Source organism: Lepidochelys kempii, chromosome 12, assembly GCF_965140265.1.
Source record: "Lepidochelys kempii isolate rLepKem1 chromosome 12, rLepKem1.hap2, whole genome shotgun sequence".
NCBI lineage: Eukaryota > Metazoa > Chordata > Testudines > Cheloniidae > Lepidochelys > Lepidochelys kempii.
The window spans coordinates 24,814,902-24,828,305 of NC_133267.1; the positions used below are offsets into that span (position 1 = coordinate 24,814,902).

General features: G+C 43.3%; 2 protein-coding genes across 6 annotated transcripts in view; one reads left to right on the plus strand and one right to left on the minus strand.

The window, feature by feature from the left end:
- The first annotated feature begins 3,374 nt into the window (after window positions 1-3,374).
- SS18L2 (SS18 like 2) lies at window positions 3,375-11,547 on the plus strand. 2 transcript variants are annotated; one of them, XM_073307918.1, is made up of 4 exons: window positions 3,375-3,501; window positions 4,179-4,314; window positions 5,870-5,946; window positions 6,415-11,547. In XM_073307918.1, exons 2-4 carry the CDS (start codon window positions 4,246-4,248, stop codon window positions 6,497-6,499), a joined length of 231 nt encoding a protein of 76 aa, XP_073164019.1. In that variant the 5' UTR covers window positions 3,375-3,501; window positions 4,179-4,245; the 3' UTR covers window positions 6,500-11,547. The 2 variants fall into 2 exon arrangements, with proteins under 2 accessions (XP_073164019.1, XP_073164018.1); XM_073307917.1 differs by having other exon boundaries at window positions 3,376-3,563.
- GARRE1 (granule associated Rac and RHOG effector 1) overlaps window positions 5,856-13,404 on the minus strand; it is a 108,489-nt gene continuing 100,940 nt past the window's right edge. For 2 of the 4 annotated variants that reach the window (XM_073307906.1, XM_073307907.1), the window contains exons 13-14: window positions 12,457-12,535; window positions 5,856-11,485 (exon numbers count right to left, since the gene is read on the minus strand). In XM_073307906.1, coding sequence (XP_073164007.1) covers window positions 11,159-11,485; window positions 12,457-12,535 — 406 coding nt within the window. In that variant the 3' untranslated portion in view covers window positions 5,856-11,158. The other 2 variants (XM_073307909.1, XM_073307908.1) reach the window with 2 other exon arrangements.

The window sequence follows — 13,404 nt, forward strand, 5'->3', positions numbered from 1 at the left end:
CAAAGGCAATACTAAGGAGAGGAAAAACAAAAGAACAAATAAGAAAAAAGTCTTGTTTTTACTGTTTGTTCTTTTAAGCAAGCAACAGGAAGAACATGTGCAAAAGAAGGGAAGCTTACCCTCCTGTGGCTGCTTCCACTTGGGGGCCCAGTCACTGCCAGCTAGAGATTCAGTGCTTCCCCAGACCAGCTTCTGTTAACCCACTCCCTGTTCAGGCTGTCCACATGGCTGCAAGACTTTCATTCTCTGCATGAGTGGCTCCATCGTTTCAGATAAAGTGTGCTACTCTGGGCCTTCCCCTCTCTCTTTCTTTCCAAAGTAAATGAGGGCCTTCTGGGCCCCTCAGGTTACCTGTATAACTCCATTAGCATCAGATTAATAAACTGAACACAATGGTATTGCACAGATGTAGAAAATAATTCAAGCTGTAGAATTTTTTATTATGGATGCTGTATGAAAGAAACAGTCAATGTCAGAACCAGGGTGAGTTTGTGGATGTAGAAGGGGTGTGTGTGTAAATCTGTTTGCTAGGCGCACCACACAACAGAATATTATTGACTTTTCAGGGCAGATCTATATTTTTCTACCATGCTGCTCCTTATAAATGACACACTCCCCAGAATCAAATGTATAGAGCCTCTAACTTGTCAGTTCATGTCCTTCTTTAAGACTCCTTAGCAGGGGGTTGGACTACATGACTGTCTGAGATCCCTTCAACCCTGATATTCTCTGATTCTATGACTACTGCCAATTGATAAGAATTAGGCAGGTGGTGAGCTACAGTTGATGCACAGGTTTCTGAAAATGTAGCAATGATGCAGGAACTCCTCACTTGACGTTGTCCTGGTTAATATTGTTTCATTGTTACCTTGCTGATCAATTAGGGACAAGCTCTTTTTAAAGTTGTGCAATGCTCCCTCCTAATGTGGTTTGTCAGCTGCCTGCTTTGTCCACTACTTGCAGGAAGAGCAGCCTGATGCAGCTAGCTGGTGGGTGGTTGGAACCAGCAGCTGCTGCACAGGGAACTTGATCAACTGCTGGCAGTTCAGCTGTCCCTCCCCCCACTGCCATGTGCTGCTCCTGCCCTCTGCCTTGAAGCTGCTCCCTGAGCCTCCTGCTTGCTGTGTGTGGAGGAGGGCAAGAAAAGGGGGGCTAATGTCAGGGTGTCCCCCTCCACCCCCCCACTCCTGCACCTGCACCCTGCTTACCCCATCTTCCATAGAGCAGTGAATGGAGAGAGCTGCTGCCTTAGGCTGGTGTGGAGTCTGAGCTTGCTGATCTAATCAACAAGGCAGGGTACTTCTGACCCCACTCTTCATCCTTAAAGGGGAAGTGTGCATCTCTATCTCTCAAACACACACAGGGTGTATGTCTCTGTCTGCCCTCCCTCCTTTCCTGCTGCCCTGTAGAGTGTGAGAGTTAACCCCTGAGGGCTCAGCCAATTGCTAGTTCATTATTTTAGCAGTAAGGCATTCCCTGGGAAATATACCACCCTCTGACTCCTCCACCTCAACCAAGCTTCACAATCATCACTTTGTACCAGTATTAAATTGTTTGTTTTAAAACTGGTAGAGTGTGTGTGTGTGTGTGTGTCTATAAAATCTTTTGTCAGAGGAAAAAAATTTCCTGGGAACTTAACCCCCTTATTTACATTAAGTCTTATGAGGAAATTGGATTCGCTTAACATCGTTTTGCTTAAAGTGAAATTTTTCAGGAACATAACTACAACGTTAAGTGAGGAGTTCCTGTGCAGGCAGCCTAATGGTGTTTCACTGACCTGGTGCATCTCTTCCTCAAGCTAGATTGTTGTCCTGTTTCTATGGTGGCTAGCATAATGGAGCTTCTAGTTGCTACTATAACTCTCTCCACTTTCCCTTATCTGGAATAAGCAAAACTTGATGATCACCTTGTCATGCTGCAAAAGCTTTTTATGTGACTGGTTGGGGAGGATGAAGGTGTTTCCAGATGTGGTGTCCGCTACAAAGAAGCTTTTCCCTTGCTTTTGATTTGGTTAAATGCTGCTGGTGAGCTGTTATATATTTTTTAATATTGCTGGGCAGTCATCAGTTGATATTAAAAAGGCCTAGATGTCAAGGCACATCCTGGACTCCCAGAACTCATTAGATCTAGATACCAAAATGCCCTGGAATTTTCTCCTTAAGAAGGGCTTGCCTTACAGCCATCTTTTCCCCCTCTCCAGGTGATCCTTCTTGGCCTGGGGAATCTACTACTCCCCATATGAGAGTATTTCCATACTCTACAAGACAAAATTCAATTGACTATTTCTCCTCCTCGTGGTTCTTAACCATTATAGATCTCTGGAATTCAGTTGTGAATGCTAGATAGCATACAGTGCATGATAAATAGCTACATAAAAGCTAACTGTGCAGTACTACTTCCCTTCTCATACTTCTCCAGTATTGTTCTACTTGCTGATCTGAGCATTGTGCGATGACAGCCTGGAATTACGCAACACAACTGCACTGAATAGTGTACCAGCTGATTCTGTGTTTTAAAAAGAACAGATCTGCAATGTAGAAATATTCTAAAAATGCACATATGAAATCTGTCATGAATTCATACTACTCCTGGGGACTGGAATAATACATTTGGCCAAAATACGAAGGGGAAAAAACTGATGTAATACACCTTCCCAGTCTTAACTTTCAGAGGGTAGTGTGAATTAGACTTTAACACTTCTAGCCAGAAGTTTGAAAATAGAAAGGGGTTCCAGCTGCTGCAACAAATAACAGTTGAAGAGTTCACACCTTACTGCAGTACAATTTCCTTATAATGGAGGACCTGCACAAGTCTAAAACTACTGCAGCTTTCAGCATGAGTGGAAGATGTAAGTATTCATTAAAAGTCATTTTTCCACTTGAAAATTGATTCTGCATTTCTAAAGAATAGAAACGTGATGGAGGGGGAGTGCTATATGTGGACCACTTGGACTGCTGCTTAATCACAGCGGAGTTAGTTTTGAGCCTTAGCACTAATGATGATGGAGAAAGAGGAAGTGGGTTTCAGCTTATCAGGTTGCGAGTCAGAGCAAAGGGCTAAGGATTCAAAACAACTCTTGCTTGTGTTTACATTTTAACTCTCAGCTTTCTCTGCTTAAGGAGGGTCACTGGCCAATTTCAACTGCTACAGTTTTGCCTCTTACAGCAAAGCATGTGATTTAAACCTAACTACTTCATACACCTGCGATTACCTATGTTAAACAAAGAGGGAGCCTGCTGCAATTTAAGGGGGAAGCACTTCCTTCCAGTAGGGGACTTTTTAGCAGAAACAGGAGGAGTGATCAGATCTAATAACCACCATAGTTATAACCACCGGGGGGGGGTGAGGGGGCAATAGCAGCGGTTTACGACGTGGATCCCCCTGTTTGGGGCGGCAGATTGGCAGCGACCTGGGCGGAGTCAATCGGAAGCGGCCGGGCCGGGCCGCGCCGGGCCGGGCGTGATTCCCAGCGGCCCCTGCGCGGGGAGAAAGGCCGGACCGGTAACTGCCGGGGGTTGGGTGGCTGCGGCGCGCGGGAAAGCGGAAGTGAATCCAGAGAGTCGGTGAGCCGGCCTGTACCGCCCCAGCCCCTCGAGTCCCCGGCCTCCTCGGTCCTGCCCCGCCCTCCCGAGTCCCCGGCCTGCGGGGGGGAGAGGGGGGAGCTTCCTCCTCGGTCCTGCCCCGCCCTCCCGAGTCCCCGGCCTGCGGGGGGGAGAGGGGGGAGCTTCCTCCTCGGTCCTGCCCCGCCCTCCCGAGTCCCCGGCCTGCGGGGGGGAGAGGGGGGAGCTTCCTCCTCGGTCCTGCCCCGCCCTCCCGAGTCCCCGGCCTGCGGGGGGGAGAGGGGGGAGCTTCCTCCTCGGTCCTGCCCCGCCCTCCCGAGTCCCCGGCCTGCGGGGGAGGGGGGGCTTCCTCCTCGGTCCTGCCCCGCCCTCCCGAGTCCCCGGCCTGCGGGGGAGGGGGGGCTTCCTCCTCGGTCCTGCCCCGCCCTCCCGAGTCCCCGGCCTGCGCCCCGCCCCCACCGGTGGCTCTAGCACGTAGCGCCCCTTCCCTGGCGGCCGCGCCGTAGCCCGTGGAGCGGGATGAATCTGGGAGAGGCCGGTGCGGATGGAACCAATCCCCCGGAGGGGGAGAGGAGACCATGCAGTTTTCTCTCCCCCCCCCCTCCTTTGGGGCTGCAGGTCGTGGTAGCGACCTGTGGGCGGAACCGGGCGGAACCCTTCGCGGGCGGGCAGGCCGGACCGGGCCATGTCGGTGGTTTTCGTGCCGGAGCGGCTGCGCGGGAAAGCGGAAGTGAATCCGGAGACCCTGCAGCGGGTGAGTCTGCCCGGTACTGCCCCAGCCCCTCGAGTCCCGCGGGGGGCGTCCTCCTCGGTCCCTCCCTGGACTCCCCTGCGTGCGGGGGGGGGCTCGGTCCTGCCCCCTCCGCTGTTTCCTGGCCGGGGGGGGGGGCAAGGGCACGGCAGGCTCAGGGGAGGGTGCGGGAAGGGGTGGAGTGGGGGCAGGGCTGGGGGTTGAGCAGTGAGCACCCCCCGGCACACTGGAAAGTTGGCGCCTGTCGCTCCAGCCCTGGAGTCGGTGCCTAGACAAGGAGCCGCATGTGGCTCCGGAGCCACAGGTTGGCCACCCTGCCGTACAGCATCTGAGACGCTTGTCAGCTTCTCGCCGAATACAGTCCTCCCACCCTGCCCCAGCTCTTGGTCCAGTCTCTGTTCAGCGCTGAGCACCGGGGAGCCTCGAGCCTTATTGCAGCGGGGGGGGGGGACTCACCACACATTTTAGTGGCCTCAGTGTGGCCGCCAACTCTTGCTGGTGATCACTTTTTGATACATTTTCTGAAAATACTTAATATGCACATATCCATGTCCAAATCATTGTAATTTATTTGTTCTGGTTTTTTTGTAGACTCAGTAACAAAAATAATATATTAATGGCATTGGACCACTTTTTATAGTGGAGATGCTGAAAGCCAGTGAAACTGCAAAGCCCTCGTTTTACTTTGTCTCCTCCCTTGCCCCCATCCAAACCCGCCTCCTACAGCTGGGGCTGGGAGCAGGGCCATGGCTCTGGGATGGGAGGACGCAGACAGGGGTAAGGGGGCTGAGGCTGGGGCCACAGCTGGGGACAGGCGTGGAGCCCCGGGCGCAGGGCTGGCAGACAGGACAGGAGCCAGGACCCTGCATAAAACCTGAGGGTGCTGCAGCACCCCTCATGCCTCTAGTTCCTGTGCCTATGTAATACAATCGATAGTTGTATTTTGGTGCCCTTGGTCCCTGCTGCTTCTCCCTCCCCATCCCCCATTGCCCCAAGCACACCCAAGGCTCACACTGCTCCCTATTTCCTAACCATGGTGCCTGGTAAGGCCAGAACCCCATAGCTGGATCTGGGGTGGGGAGGAGGGGCGAAGCCCAGAGCCACACCACCCTTGGGGGCTGGGGTGCTGAAGCCAGAGCCTCCGGCTGAAGGTGGGGAGGGTGAAGCCCATTGCTGGAGCCTCTGGCTGAATCAGGAGGGGGGGGGGGTTGATGCCTGCCCCAGGAATTCCCCAGCTGAAGCCTGCCCCCTGGGTGCTGCAGGAAGGGGTGTTGCTTTGCCCCTATCCCATCTGTGCCAAGGAGGCTGTCAAGACCATAGGAAAAACTCCTGGTGGCTGCATTTGAGAAATGCTGTTCTCGGCCCTATTCTACCACAAATAAATCATAGCGTGCATACTGAAACTTGAGAAAGATGCAGGATAATATTTTTCAGCCCAATTATCAAAGAATGGGCAGAACCAGCTAACAGAAGGGAATTCTTGCAGTTGCTATAAACAACTTCCAACAAGATTTCAAACACCTGTGGCAGAAGCAAAGCACTAACTTGTTTATTTTAGTTACTAGATGAAAATGATCAGCTGATTCGGTGCATTGTAGAATATCAAAATAAAGGAAGAGCTACAGAATGTGTGCAGTAAGTAAACTTATTCCAAAATGCAGTCACTGTGATTCATGTATAGAAAAGGTACTAGTTTAGATGCCCAACACACTGTGAAATGTCAGAAAATGTTTTATAGAAAGTTTTTGGTTTAAAATAAGCCTTGTTTATTTACCACATCCAAGATACTGCATCATCAACTGAAAAATAAGCCACATAATTCTCATCTTTAGGATGAAAGTGAGGTTGAGACAGGATTTGGGGAGTTGGGTGTAAGAGAAGGGAAATAATTAAGCCTTCCCCCCTCATATCTTATTTTCTGAGAGTGAGTTTTTTCCATTTTGGGTGTGTAGTAGATGACCTAAGATGGCATTTATTAATTGTAAATATGCATGACTACTTCAATTCTGTCTAGGCACAGCCTGCCCTGATCTCTCTATTGCAGGGAATACAATTATCAAGTCTTGTTCCCTTCTGAGTTTTCCAAACTTTTTTCTCTCATAGGTACCAGCATATCTTGCACAGAAATCTTATTTATTTGGCTACTATTGCTGATGCATCTCCAGCCACTGTACAGAAAACTGATTGATCCCACAAACTTGGACACCCTTCAGTGGTGCCTAGATGAAGCATGGAGACATGATTGAATTGGGGGAACTCTGAGGCCAAGAGGGATACAGCATTCCCTCATTTTGTCTGACTGGCTAAGAGAGCAAGCTTTGATAGGGATTAGCTGGGAATCCAGGGGCCAAGATTGATGGGCATTAGGGAGTAGATTCTTATAGGAATAGAGTTGCTGTGGCCTTGCATCCTATTGGTGATGAGCTGATAAATATGGGGAAGATCCCTTGCACCAGTCTTCCCCTTTCTTGATTTTTTGAGAAAAATACACCTTATTTAGAAGTGCTACTGCCTCAGTCTTTCATGCTTCCTTGAGTGGTAGGTGACAAGGGGAAGTAGGAATTCAAGCAACAGTGTCACTGAACCCTCAGCAACCTGAATGTCATCATGTATTCCTTTGGAAAATGAGTGTGTTAAGGTGGTAAATGATGACATTAGGTATCAGAGGGCATGGTGAGCTTTGGAGAAAGGCTCAAGTTCTAACCCACTTACCCAGGAGACATAGTAAGATTACTGGAGGTAGTCTGGGACTTGCTGCCGCTGGCCATTAGTTTGTTGCAGTAACAGCCAGATGCTCCAAGCAGAATTAGGGCCTCATGATGCTGTCGGCTGTGTAAAGCTATATGCCCTAAAGAGCTTACACTCTTTGTCTACTCTAGTACCAGTTATTGGACCATGAGGTTAAGCAGGTTCATGACAACTCCCCTGACTAGGCTCATCCAGTTTTCATCTAAAGTTACCCCAGAAAATGTTATAGGCAGCATGGCTGTTTGGTAGGGGAGGACTGAAGCTTAAGTCTCCCTTAGTGTCCTATCCCTCTTCCACTCACTCATCACAGGTTTATAGGGCATACTGTAGTTCTCAAGAATGCATCTAGTTACAATACTCACTTTAGAGAATTGTTGTCTGTGGCCTGAAAGACAAGCAAACAGTTTGCTTGCCATTCCTCCCTCCTCCTGGTTAAATGTGTCTAACTCATTTCCAATTTATCTGAATTCTTGAATTTGTGAATTTACAAATTCCACAGTACAACTAGTATAATTGTACTTGACTTGCTTTGCCAATACGTGCACATTGCAGAAATCAGAAGACATTTATTCCTCTCCAGTGCATCCTATCTTTCCCTCTGAGAATGTCTTTGTGGGCTAGTTGTCCTGGAAAGAGATTCAGACTTAGATCTCAGTAGGCAGTACAACTGACACTTGTAGATTAAATGTTTAATTAGAGCGAAGACTGAGCATTATGCATAATGCTGTTTGCTACATCATAGGTTAAGTATCCAGCTGTTTCAATAACTTTACTTATGATTAGTGAAAATATTTTCATTTCAGTTGTAAAACTTATTTTTGCAAGACTCCAAGATGTCAAAAATGCAGGGTCAGGAATCTGTCAGATGCAATACAGGGACCCATCTTGCTGCACATCCGATTACAATATGATAGATACTATACAGATTGAACTACAGCTCTTCCCAATAAGCAAAAGCACTTTTGGGATTAGTATGAAACTACTCATGCAACAAGTGAGTTAGAGGAAACCTACTTTACTACTTGTAGACAAATCTGGCTTGAGTGGTTGGTTCCCTCCCAAACGTGCAAGTTTAATCTAATATTCTGAGTTTAGGCTTCTAATTTTCAAGACAAGTCAGCTGTTCCTTTGTTGGAAAACAGATTAAGAAAAGTAATTTAGTATTTAGATATTATCTAAATATGGAAAACACTAAGCAAATAGTTTTATATCTGCATTTAAATATTTTATGAGGGAATACTCATTGTTTCAGTAATGTCACATTAAAGTATTACTTTAACTTGCTTGAAAATGTTAGATATTTTGTAATAAAATTTGGTAACAAGAATCTTTGAATTCATTCCTTTGATATCAGTGTAAAGACTACTTGATTTTTAGCAGCTTTTCTTCTCAGAATGTGGAGTTGTCATGTACATGTATTAGGCTTTTTCATTTGTACATTTCAGATTTTGTATTCCAGTCACACAATTAGTGTAACTTAAACAGAATGGCACCAGACCATATTTTTGTCCAAAAGCAAAGGTAATTAGTCATTCATTAGATTTGTGAACAGTACATAAGGAAAGTGACTTAGCATGTATAAAAGTGAATGCAAAATGTTCACCACCAGAAGCTGGATATGGATATCCATTGTCGAGGAAGTAATACAAACTAGTGCTTTTCAGCAACTTTCCAACTGCTATTGAAGGAGCATGAATAGTAGTACTATACACTCCATCCTAGTGCTAAAGTAGCCCTAAAATAAGGATTGAGGAAATTAGATATCAGATTCTACGGTGCAGACAGCTCATTTAAAGTCATTAAGTAGACAATTTTTTACATTAATATTCCTTAATAGCTTTTCATTTACAAATTTAGGTTACATCATAAGGCGCTGTTCATTTTCAGTCAGGAGCATATTTCAAACAGGTACGACCTATTATTAAATGTATATCTTTAATAAAGCAAATAGGTTTTACTTTCAGGCGCTTTAAAAGTAAAATACAAAATGTTCAGGTCAGAAGCATTAGCTATTCACAAGAAGCACTGCAATAAGGGTATGTTAACTAAGCACCAAACCCTTGCACATGGCAGTGTAAATGATAAACAGATTTTATGGCAAGACTTGTTTGCCAAGTGCAACATTGTTAAAAATTACCAGTGTTCAGAACAATCGGCAGCACAGGACATAGCACCTACATGGTCAAAATGCAGACACAGAAATGGTTTCAATTTTGTTTCCACAATTCGCTTGGATTAAGTTTAGAAACTTTCAGTATTTGTAATTAACAATAAATTACAAAAACTGCAGCAACAGTTTTAGCACTGGTTAGGAAAAGTTCAAAGTTATAAATAAATCTAATTTGCATTGTGGTTTTAGAATGAATAATCATGGGACATAAATATAACCAAATTTAGGATCGAATATTAATTGTCAAGCTTTAGGAAACTTCAAACCATTTGTCAAGCTAAATAACGACTAGTACTTTCAGCAGAGGGTTTTCAAAAGTAAAATAGTACAGAACATTAATTTACAGACAAAAGCCACGCTGATTGTGCAAAGCACATTACTGTAAAAAGTCTATGTACAGCAAACAATTCTCTGTAAACATGGTAAGTATGAATTTTCAGAAAACATGGTGACAGTATATCAAATACAGGCAACATTGGCATCCTTAAACAGCACAAAGGGTAACATTCTAGGCCTGCAACTACAGACCATCACCATACAAACAAAAGGAGTGAATGGGTTTTAAACACCCAAATGTTTAATAGTATTAGTGTTGTATATTTTATATATATATATATATATATATATATATATAATTTTTTTTTTTTTGGTATCTTTAGATATAGATGTACTTCGTTCGTAGAAAAATGGGAACAAACGTACTTTTATCTTCATGGAAAATCTGTTATATGTAGTTAGAACTAAAACCCCACTTTACTAGTAGTTAACATATTAGAATGGTATAATGATTTAAGAAAATATAAAAATAAGATTAATACTGTCAAAACTTTATACCAGAAAATATTATGATTTCATTACTTTTAAAGATGAAATATGAAAATTTTAAATAAGCTTTAACTATATAAAGAATCTTCTGTAACTTCAATTAATATACAATGGGATAACTATACATATATTTATCCCCCCCTCCAATTTAAGCACCAGTCACACACTGATGGATCCACTTTGGTTGGAAGATTATTCCAAATTCCACAGGTTAAACTTTGTAATGGCACATAATATTCTTTTAAGTATCTGCTACCCACATTTTAATTCTAGTTTCTCTTCTGAGCCAGCTCACAATTTTTACTCTAACTGTAGCATCTGAAATAAGACTTTAAATATATGCAAGTAGTCTTAGCTGTAGTTTCACACATTTAAGGAGCACAGTTGGGCTAATGCCTTTGGCCAAATGCAGAAGTATCAAATAGTGTATTTGAAAATCAGCACAGTCATATCCACACAGATACCATCTACCTTCAGCAGCCAAGAAAACATTTGAAAAGCAAGTTTGAGTGGGTCCAGCTGCTCTATATTTACATCAGTGAAATTACTGCAAAACTTAGTTTTGCAATGGTTGCTGTAAGAAACCCACTTGCCTGGCATGTTAAAAGCTGCTGCCCCACTTCACTAAAAAAAATGGTCACAGGCTGTTTACTTAGAATACAAAGACTACAACTTGTCCATTATAAATCTAAACAAGAACAGTGTTGAGCAAAAGCAAACACTATATTTGCTTAAAAAGTCAATGCATTTTAGCAGATGTTTAACTATAAATCTATATGAAAATAGCTATAAAATACAGTGTCTTGCATGGTAGTCTTAGCAATTTTTTTAAAAAGGGGTTTTGAAAAGTAAAGGTAATATACACATTTTAAAAGTGTTTTGCACCACAGTTTTGGACTGTTTCATGTACATTTAACAAATATATTGGCTGTTTGCTCAGCACTGTAAAACAATTTAAAACCTATGTACATCACCATAAAATTCTCACTCCACATATAATAAAATAACCAGAACACTGCCAATACACAAAGGGGAAACAAAGATAATATACATAATTTATAAGACTGTTTGGCCCTATGATGCATCTTTCCAATAAAAAAGCAGTTAGTATTGATGCAGGTAAGATGGTCTGCGTTCGTGCTTTACTGGAAAGGATTTAAAGCCCTTATTCAGCTGTTTGTGCTGGGAAGTCTGCTGCTGGGGTGAGTGTTGCTGCGGAGCATAGGCAAAATTGGAGGAAATCCCTGTAGATGGAGTACAGTCATTGGCTGTAGACCAAACTGGTGACTGTAAAATTTGCATTGTGTCATTCCACTGACTGACTGGATTACTCATTTGATACAAAGATGTACTCTGATTGGGCAGTGTGTTTGCGACGGATGAAGAATGCTGCCAAGGGGCCTTAGGAGGCCAGGTTTTGGTTTTATTATCCTGTAAAGACAGAATTATCCGCTTTGATTTTGCAAATAAAAATATTTCCTTTTGGAGCTGTACATCGATGCATTTTGTTCTGATTTCAGAAAGTTGATTTTCTATTTACTTGTCTTAAATTATTTACAGTAAGAAGAGAGTTGAGCAGATCAGACAAAAAACCCTTCATTTTTATATGTGCGTAATAGGTACCTTTTCCTAGAAAAAAGGAGCATGTTGCAAAACTGATTCATAAGCTTGGATAGTCCCTTATTTTCGCTTCTAAAAATTCTATTGTCCCTTTTCTTTAAACTCATAAAAATGACTATTGGCTTAAAACAGGCGTATGTTGATCAGTTATATGCAAACTTTTCTCATGAAGTATTCTGAATACACTTACAATTTGTAGAGCTCTACTACAACATCTTTATAGAGCAAAGACTAATTTATTTATCGTTTATGTTGGTGTTCTGCCATAGGCTGGCAGCTCACTTCATTCTGTGATTCAGTCCCCAGTTCATTTCTCACTTAAAAAAAATTACTTGACAGTGCAGCGCCACTAACCCTACATTTATGCCACCCTGGCCTGTTACGAGAGCACCCTGATGAGCATACCACTTGCTCTGGTTTGTCACCAAAATATCTGGGAAGTGAGGGGAAAAGAGCACTACAAGCAATCCGGAAAGCAGTTCCAGCAATCAGGAACGGTTTGCATGAGTCCAAAAGGAGGAAAGCAATGTGGTTTGAACTAATTTAAAAAAAATTGTTTATGTAGCAGAGATGCTTCTTAGGAGTCCCTATTTTAATACTTAAGTTTTGTGCAAAGCTTTAGATTTCCCCTACAATGCACATGGTTTCTGGTGTTGATTCAATTCAGAATTAACAAAAATTTGTCTCGTGAGCAGTCTCAAGTACCTATCAAGTTACCTAGTTTTTCTTTGCTTGCTAAATCACCTTCATTAACAAAGAGAAAAAAGCAATTTTCAGCTTACCTGATTAAGATCATCCACGGTAGAAAGAAGAGGTGGTGATGGTAGTGTGCTATGATCCTGCTCACCACTACTGTGTTTTCTGCAGAAAGCAACAGAGTGACATGCAGTTTGCTGCCATTTAAAAGCACATCTTTTCACCTACTGTTGGTACATGTAATTCTTAAGATGACTGTTTACCCTGTACATTTGACAGCTTTGTGCGTGTGCTTGTCTCTGTTTTCACACTCTGTGCATCTTTCACCCAGCGAGGGGAGAGAAGAACATTAATAGTATGGTTCCTGTTTCCTTAAAACAACAGTTGGTAGGTGGATTCTGGGATAGTAGTATCTAAACTTTAACTTTTAAAAAAATTAGTAGTTAAAGGGACACATCTTGAAATTAGTTGCCCACCTTTTTTCTGTCTGACTGTATATTGTAAACCATATCAAATTGAGGTATGTTCTGAGTACTCATACATTGAAGCTAGAATAATAAAAATCCTTCAAAAGTATAACGTAGCTCCCAAGCTCTGCACATACTATCTGTTACAGCAAGTACAGAGTCTGGCTTGTATCTGATGACAGAGAAGTGAACTGAATAAGCTCATTTACTAAAAAGATTCAGTGTTAAAATTTGGAACCCATAACAGTAGCTCCTCTGTCAATGGCTGATTTGATCAGAGGCTCTTGAATGCAATTTTAACAACTTCTACCCCTGGTTTTGTTTGGTTAAGTAGGTATATTTTAATCACTACTTATAGAAAGTTCTCATTTAAATGCCTTAATTGCTAGTAATCATAAGAACGTAAGAATGGCCATAGTGGGACAGACCAATGGTCCACCTAGTCCAGTATCCTGTCTTCTGACAATGGCCACTGCCAGATGCTTCAGAGCAGTGGTTCTCAACCAGGAGTACGTAGAGGTCTTGCAGGGGTACATCAACTCATCTAGATATTTGTCTAGTTTTACA